The sequence below is a fragment of the Cydia pomonella genome, chromosome 11, assembly GCF_033807575.1.
Source record: "Cydia pomonella isolate Wapato2018A chromosome 11, ilCydPomo1, whole genome shotgun sequence".
Lineage (NCBI taxonomy): Eukaryota > Metazoa > Arthropoda > Insecta > Lepidoptera > Tortricidae > Cydia > Cydia pomonella.
The window spans coordinates 21,769,266-21,778,409 of record NC_084713.1 but is presented as its reverse complement, the minus strand read 5'-3'; the positions used below and the strand labels follow the sequence as shown (position 1 = coordinate 21,778,409).

At 37.3% G+C, this 9,144-nt stretch overlaps 1 protein-coding gene across 2 annotated transcripts; it reads left to right on the top strand.

The window, feature by feature from the left end:
* Window positions 1–2,577: 2,577 nt before the first annotated feature.
* LOC133523074 (proteoglycan 4-like) lies at window positions 2,578–8,111 on the top strand. 2 transcript variants are annotated; one of them, XM_061858579.1, is made up of 6 exons: window positions 2,578–2,908; window positions 4,977–5,021; window positions 5,567–5,627; window positions 6,882–6,911; window positions 6,998–7,024; window positions 7,162–8,111. In XM_061858579.1, exons 1-6 carry the CDS (start codon window positions 2,867–2,869, stop codon window positions 7,887–7,889), a joined length of 933 nt encoding a protein of 310 aa, XP_061714563.1. In that variant the 5' UTR covers window positions 2,578–2,866; the 3' UTR covers window positions 7,890–8,111. The 2 variants fall into 2 exon arrangements, with proteins under 2 accessions (XP_061714563.1, XP_061714562.1); XM_061858578.1 differs by lacking the exons at window positions 2,578–2,908; window positions 4,977–5,021 and having other exon boundaries at window positions 5,394–5,627.
* The last annotated feature ends 1,033 nt before the right edge of the window (window positions 8,112–9,144 follow it).

Below are 9,144 nucleotides of genomic sequence, written 5' to 3'. Positions count from 1 at the left end.
GGTAACATTATTGTGTCTGGTTTTTATAATTTTAATTATAATTTCAGTAATTAAAACCGATACTCTATAAATTCCATTCAATACGTATCGTAACAGTCACCACAGAGTCGACCGGTAAAAGCCAGTTATCGTTACCCATGCGCAAATAAATGAGTGTAGCTTCATTGTTTATTACTCGATCTGTATGTTTTAAGGCTCATTATATTCCTTGATAATGAAGCAATATGTTTTATATGAAACAAAATTTGCGAAATGCTAATATTTACGGAGATTTTTACAAAATAAAAAATAATAATTTTATAGAAAAACTGTTTTTTGTGATTATTTTTTTTCCTATAGGTTTCACGTAAATGTTTGTAGAAAAGGAAATAATCTCCATAATATAAGCTATTATTTGACACCTCGATGATTAAAATCGGTTAAGTGGTTTTCGAGATACACCGCCAAAAAGAATAGGTCCGGCCGCCATCTTTGTGACGTCATTACTATCCCCTCCACCATTTTTCTGCTTTACTACCGCATGTACGGTGATCAGGAGAACTATCCGAACACATTGATACCGGTTGTGGGTAAGGCAGAGCTGAGTCAATTAAATCTGGCCTCGGAGCGGCTTGGCGACCGTACTACTACCCGTGGACGCTAACTCTAACCGCTTTTAGACGTCTATGTTGGTTCGTTTGTTAGTAGGAAGTTGTTAGGCAGTTAAAAAAATCGTTACGATTGCGGATTTGATTAGTTTGGTCCAAGTTTATGATACAATTAACAGCGAATACTTTAATCTGTCAATTATTCGTATGAATTTTCTTAATTTGATGGTTACAAGTTCGAAACACTATCCATGGACCGTGGACTTTTTTTTTTTTTTAATACTATGTCGGTGGCAAACAAGCATACGGCCCGCCTGATGGTAAGCAGTCTCCGTAGCCTATGTACGCCTGCAACTCCAGAGGAGTTATATGCGCGTTGCCGACCCAAAACCTGCCCCCCCCCCACCCCCTCCTTGAACTCTGGCAACCAAACCAAACTGGACTTGGACCAAAGTACATAACCAAATCTACAATTTACTTAACGATTTTTTTACTGCCCGTAAACCAACGGACCAACAGACGGCTAACAGTGATAAAGGTAGACTCCACGGGTAACAAGATATCACTCATATCTTTATCTGACACGCTCGAGTAACTACAAAAATCCCCTCTTAGGTTCCCCTACCATTATATTGCCCCCTTTCCTTCCTTCCCAATTAATCTAGATGTAAACTTGCTCCCATTCAGTAGATATGATATCTTTCAATCATAATTGGAAGCAGGTTATCTGCGCTAAGTAAAAAAGTGCGTAACTTTCAAGAGCACTTGATAAACAACTTGACCTAGAATGCGAGTTTAAGAGTTTTCCTTGCTTTGGAGTCCTACTGCGCAACTGAATCATAGGGGGCAATAGAAACGGACCATAGCATAGAGAAATTAGTAAGCATATAGTGCTCAAACAATACATTAGTTTTCTTACCAAAACGATTAATATTTTCGTAGTCGACATCTAGCGTGAAGTAGCGGATTTATCAGTACTGCTACTTAAGAATAGATGTCGCGACGAACGAAAAGTGCAATGCTATTTAAGTTTCAATTAATATTATAACCAGATTTACCGGTCTATTTAAAACTAATATTACAAGTCTATTTTCAACTCCTTCGACTTGTAATATTAGTTTTAAATTATTGAGCACTTTTCGTCAGTTGCGACACTTGTGACATCTAGTAAAGTAGTATGCTTACTTATTTCTCTATGACCATGGTAACTCTGCACTGCATTCACTAAAACATAGTGTGGAAATCTGTCACGCGACGAAAATGTTGTAAGCACCGCAAAATTCATGGCGCTTATGCGTTTAGGTCGCGATATTCACGCTCCGCTTCTATGGTTTGTTGTCAACAACTCATGGCGTAAAATACTGGTTCTCTGTGCCGGTTCTATTAGTAATAACAGTACAATGCCTACAAGCTAGACGTCAAATTTCTATGAAAAGATGACGTTTTAATGCTTAGAAATATAGGAAAAGTGGAAATACTCACTGTCTTGGGCTCGGCTCGAACTCGCGACCCGGGATACCAGCCCGCCGCTCTACCAACTGAGCTACCGAGACTAACCCGTTGGCAGCGAATATTTCCACCATAACCTTCCATTGCGTCGCAAGTTTCAAGACTTTACGCCCCTCTTAAGTGCCATGCCATTGATCGCAACAATGAGTAATACAATTTTGTACGGGATCAATATTAATTATTAAACTAAATAACACGTGTGTAATTATTGTTTGATTGGTGACAACTTTATTACAATGGTAAACAAAGAACGCTTATTATTCGTATATTTTTTATTGTCACGAGGCCCATTCATGTATGGAAAATGTAATTGAATGTTTTTCATTTTCACCCTTATTAAGAAAGGAAAAACTAAAGCCTCGTCCTATTACAACACGAATACGCGATTATCGCAAGTTCGCGCGAAATTTTACCCGCGCGAACGCTTGATCAAACATAGACATTCGTGCGGTAACCGCGTCGCGCCGTCGGGGTGCGAGCGGGGCGAGCACCGGCAGGGCACCGCGCGATGATCGCATCGCTTACTCGCGCGATGATTGCGTACCTATTCGCATTCTGTTAGGACACCCACTTTTGGTAATCTCGTGACCATGCGATGGTAGCATCGTTTACTCGCGCGATAATTGCATAGTCGCGTTGTATTAGGACGACACCTAAGAAAGCTGTTTCAAGTAAAATAATATTTGCCTTGCATATATTAGCGTTTGTTGTTGTTGCAAAATATAAAAAGCTGACGTGGGTAGTCTGTGCCCGGAGACGACTCGGGCAACATGCGGTGTCTATTGATATTTGGGTCTTTGTTTATAATATCGGTAAGTTTTTTATTAAATTAATTATGTATCTAAGATCTAATTTTATAGTGACAGTCAAGTACCGTAAAATGTGCTTGTAACTTGTAACCAGAGATCGGACAAATTTGCGTCATTGCTCGCAATAATGTGGACATGCCTCCAAAATTAATCAAATATGTAATCATTTAATTAATTTCTTAATTGACTTAAATTTTAATTCCTAGTCAATAAATACAAAACTTTGTTAAAGTATAGATTTATTAAAGAAAATAATCAGTATTTTTTTCCATATTTTCTGCAGTCAGTCTATTTCTTTTTACATCAAAAATATACTTAAGTGCTGTTTAGTTTATCCCGATTTTGAGGTTATCGCCCACAACTTAGAACAGAAAATAAACTCTGAATTATACTGGAATAATAATATTCCTATAAAACTACTTAAGTTTGCCCCATTAACATCAGTGGAGTGCGAGCGGAGTTTTTCAACACTTAAGTATATTTTAGATGTAAAAAGAAATAGACTGACTGCAGAAAATTTGGAAAAAATACTGATTATTTTCTTTAATAAATCTATACTTTAACAAACTTTTGTATTTATTGACTAGGAATTAAAATTTAAGTCAAGTAAGAAATTAATTAAATGATTACATATTTGATTAATTTTGGAGTCATTTCCACATTATTGCGAGCAATGACGCAAATTTGTCCGATCTCTGCTTGAAACACATAAATTAGATTATGATATAGTTAATATAATATATATATACTGTTGGAGCACAATCACCCAGTGGGGAGTAAAGTAGGCACATTTTACGGTATTCTTCGTACCTTGATCGCGACGCTCTGAGTGAATTGGTTAGACGCTACAAGTGTAAGAGGCGAGCGTAAAAAACAAAGTACGGCAATTTTCAGCAAACTAAAGTATCGTCCACACCGCTGCTCAAAATACACTGACACATCGTAATTTTGCATGAGGCACGTCACGGCGTATACAATATGTCAGCTTATTTAAGCAGCGTTGTGGGGAGCATCCTGAAAATATCATGGACGGATAGAATAACCAACGAAAGAATTCTGCAGTCAGTAAATACAGTACCTTGGTCATATCATGAGAAACCAGAAGTATGAACTCCTTCAACTAATTATCCAAGGAAAGATCCAAGGGGTCTTCGAACATGGTTTATACAGAGCATACGTTTATTCCGCGCGGCTGTGTCTAAAGTCCGTATAGCCCTCATTATCGCCGACCTCCGCTAGGAGATGGCACTGGAAGAAATGGAGAGCTTGCGGGAAAGTCCTTACGTTTACGGCACGTCACTGTGACTCGGCACCAGTGTTGGCCGAAACTTTAATGCAATTAAAAATTATTGGCCATTAACTATTATAAATTGAACCGTAAACTGTAACCGTCCGTTACGGTTACGGTTCAATTTATAATGGTTAATGCAATTAAAGTTCGGCCAACACTGCTCGGCACTGTCAGCGTATTTTCAGAAGCGATGTCGCCTGTCCTTAAAAGGGAAGAATAGCTTTGCGATCCTAACGAAATAACGGTACTTTTTCTATGAAATATCCATTTCAGGAGAAAACGCTTTTGTTTTGTTCTCGTAGGGAGTTATAGCTTTTTTTTTATAATGTCACTTATTCATACAAACCAAGTAGCATAAATGAGTTTTACTTTTAAAATACTGACGATTATAATTTAATATTTTTGTTTATGTTTAAAATTAAATAATTTGATTATTATAAATTAACAGCCGTGTAAAATATTTTTACATAATTTTCAATCGTGGCTGAATGCCGAATAAGTCTGTGCCCTCGATGCTAACCTGTCAAGAAATTACAAAATGGCGGACGAATTTGATATGTCACCGTATTTAAGAATTATTTATTTTAAAATTTAGTTTTTTCTTCGCAAGTGTGATGAAAAACATTGTGTGTGACTCCGGGGGTAAGAATATTGCAAACTCGGGTCTTTAATTACCACCCTCGTGTGCAAAATTTCACTTACCCTCGTTGCACAATGTACTATTCTTTTGACGGTTTTGTTAATTATGTATTTGATATGTAATGTTATTTTTTTTATCAGGCAACCTACTGTTTACCATCGCCATGTGAGAGTTACACAGATCGAGTAAGTATCATGACATATTTCTAAAATAAATCCTTTAAGTAAGGAACGTATGAACGGATGAATTTAATACAATTCAGAACCACACAAGTCGGAGTCAACTGTCTTAAAGCTGATTGTACCTAATCGTGTTACCATAATAATATATATCATCTTCGAAAAAGACAGAATATCCCCTATAAAAAAAACGGTTGTCTGTAAAGTCGGTTTACTGACGATAGTTGAACGTGACAACGTCATAAGAAAATACTGATGGAATGGTTTCATTTTTCAAAAGAAATTTTTAATTTTATTTATTTGATAGATATTTTGTTTGGATATAGAGAAGGAGGTAAATGGAAATCACAATTGAATTGATCAAGTTGTGATCCGATTGTGCCTCTTTGTCGCTCGTTGCGCGCTCTCGCTTGCACTTCAAGCCTTAAATGGAACGCCTCAGAGCGAGGTAACGCCGCATGAGTCATGTTTTTCGTGCGTGCAGCCGGCTCCATCGAATTATAAGACGTTCTCACGTCAAAAACCGATTCATACTCGTATTTTTTTACCAGGACCCAATTATCGCAATAAACGAGCCGCCTGTGATCCAGTCTCCCACAGAAAAAACTCCTGGTAAGTTTCAACTCACTCATATATTCTTTACATTGTATATTTATACATTATCAATATAGGTAACTAATAAAGGTCTAACAAAAATAATCTCAAGTCCTTGCGTATACTACTTGTTTACTTCTTAGACGGCCCGGCAACGGCCGCAGTCCAGATGCTAAGAAATTGTTCACTATTCATACCTTGTCGTGATGTTAAATATTAAGTTATCTTGGAATACAAATAAATAAATGTAATAAACTGCACAACATGTTACCTAAGTGTAAATTGATTGGTACGTGTTGGAAATTAAATGTAAGGACGGTGAATCCTGACCCACCGTGATACAGTTCTTACTAGTACGGGGGTCAGATGACACTTGCTTGCCTGTTGGTTTTGTACCATTGAAATTATGTAAGAAAAACAATGTAAGTAGTATACGCACCTTTATTAACTCAATAAAATATCTCTATATCTCTCTACCTAGAGAAATGGGGGCAATTCGACATGCTAAAATGAAGAGAGTTAGACTTTGCTAAGTTGGCAGTGATTTTGATAGCCCAGGCTGTACAAGTGTTATTTACTCCTAATCGACATAATTTCATAGAAGTTTGACATGTAAAATAACACTTGCACAGTCTGGGCTATCAAAATCAATGACATCTTAGCTTGGTCTAATTCTATCGCTAACCATACAAGGTCGCCAAGAATGCTAATTGTTTGAGAGTTCTGGACAGGCAACTAAAATTTTGACGCAGCTATTTCAAAGTAAAGTACCATAGGCACCTTTGTATGGAGCCTGGACCAAAAACCAACAGAAATGCAAGTTAGGTCGTTAGATAGGTATTTCAATGTACTTCATTTATATGGGTACCAAGCGGAATTCCATTGCAGAACTGAGATATTTGTATTTTAATCAAAATGTCATCACCTTTATTACCTAGGCCATAGAGTCCACCGCTGGGCTCGCTCGCAGCGGTACGCGAACATCTACCCTGCAGTCATTAATTTACTTACTTGGACTCTATTGCCTACGTAATAAGGGTGATTACATTTTGACTAATATACAAATATCTCAGTTCTGCAAAGGTATCCCGCTTGGTGCCTACAGAACGAAAGGAAGTACATAGAAATACGTATCTAATGACCTAACTGATGACCTAGCATTTCTGATGGTTTTCGGGACCATTTTGACGCATAGTCAGATGTTTACAACAGATGGTTGTGGTCGTGCTTATCAGTGAAAAACCAATTGTTTTCTTGTACTTATTCTTACAGATGGGCCTCGAACGGAAACTATATCCAACGGTAAGAATCGACAGTTACTATCAAATGAATTAATTACGAAATACATAAAAAATGTTTTTGAACTTTTATCTAATGATTTTTTTCAGTTTCTAGAAATTCATCACAACTCCACGGTAAGTCATAATCTTTTTTTAATAATTTATGCTCGTTGCAGTACCTACATGCTGCACAATATATTTATTATTTACAGTATACTTTTTAATTTTATAAACCTTAAACACACACTTACCTATTAAATAATCTTCCACAGCGACATCTGGTGCCAAAAACAAGCAAAAAGTAAAGACAAAACAAAAGAAAGACGGCAGTACCGTCACCATCATCGTCGACAAAACTAAGACCAAAAACAAAACAAAAGGACTGACAGATTCCTTCGACCAGACCAACCACACCATCATACAAGGCGGAGTCGAAGAACAAGCTATTTTAACAAAAGAAAAACAGCAAAGATTAAAAGAAATAAGCGTTGCCAAGAACGTCACTCGACAAAAGATCATAACGAACCCGGATGGAACTATCAAGTCAGACACAGTCAAAACAAAGGCTTCAGAGAAAGAAAAAAAATCCGTAAAGACTAAAGAATCGGAGACTTTAGTGCGTACAAAGAAAACAGTGACTACTGAAGCGCCGTGTTTAACAATCCCGCCGACGCCGACAACGACTACTGAAGCGCCGTGTTTAACAATCCCGCCGACGCCGACAACGACTACTGAAGCGCCGTGTTTAACAATCCCGCCGACGCCGACAACGACTACTGAAGCGCCGTGTATAACACTCCCGCCGAAGCCGCCGTGTGAGACGCCGACAACGACTACTGAAGCGCCGTGTATAACACTCCCGCCGACGCCGCCGTGTGAGACGCCGACAAAGACTACTGAAGCGCCGTGTTTAACACTCCCGCCGACGCCGCCGTGTGAGATTCCAACAACGACAACTGAAGCGCTATGTATAACCCTCCCGCCGACGCCGCCCTGTTAGACGCCGTCAACGACAAAATAGATAGATAGATAAATTTTACATGTCATTTTTGCTAGTTGTGTATTCTATACTGTACAATATAATTAGGTACATTAGGTAATATCATACAATTACACATTTAAAAATTGTGTAGATGGCTCAGTGACTTGTAGTAGTTAACGAATTTGTCAACACTATAGCTAAAACACAGCACTATATATATACTTTTTATTTTACTATGAATCGTGATTTCATTGTTATTATGTCAATATTATTGATTATTTATTATTCTTATTATGTTTGGATTTGATTTGATTTTAATGTAGGGTAAAGGTGGCAACAGTGGCTCAGCTCGAACAGTGGCTCAGTCGCCCAAAGATTGCCTCTCTCGTATTGAATTTAGGTTGAGTGAGCCACTGTACCCGGCTTTTTTTTACCGAGCCACGGTTCCCTCCATTACCCTACTTACTAGCTCCTAGCTATAACGATGATACAATTCATTGAAAATATTAATGCAAACTAAAGTATTATTGTTTAAAAAATAAGTAAGTAAAATATTATTATTACTTACTTACTGTTGAATTACAAAAAAAAACTAAAATAATAATAATAAAAAACATACAGATACAAAAAAAAATCTAAAATGATTTAGAGGTGTAAATATCTCTAAATGTCAGAACTAATTTTTTTTTATCAAATTATCCTTAGAGATGTAAAGAGTCTCTAAGAGTCAATATTCCGTATAATTAAAACATTCATTAGGATAAAAGAAACATACGAGAACCAAATGAGGTGTCTCACTGTAATTATACTGAAAAATAAAGTTAGCTTAAACAGCCCAGTCTCCACAAACAGCACCCGTTCATATTTGACAAATTTGCGCGTCATCGTGGATGACACGAACATGTTTCGGTCTAATTTTCGAGAACGTGTACACGTCGCGCCCTCGAGAAGATCCTCGAAGTGTTTATTCGACTTAATTATACGTGATAGGGTTTGCAATCCAGATTCGAAATGTATGAAATTATCCGGATCTGGATCCGAATCCACGGATTTATTCCCATACATTTGAGATGCGTCGTGCAAACCCTATACGTGAGTACGTAGTAAATACTTATTTTATCCGCTCATAGTACTAATACGAGTGGCAACATCAACTGTCCTGTTCATAGAGTTTAATGTTCAACTAGTATTAGGTACTTCTGTTTGTACATTGTTTACACATGAGACACTGTGCTGAAATAAATAATAAATAAATATTACAGGACATTATTAC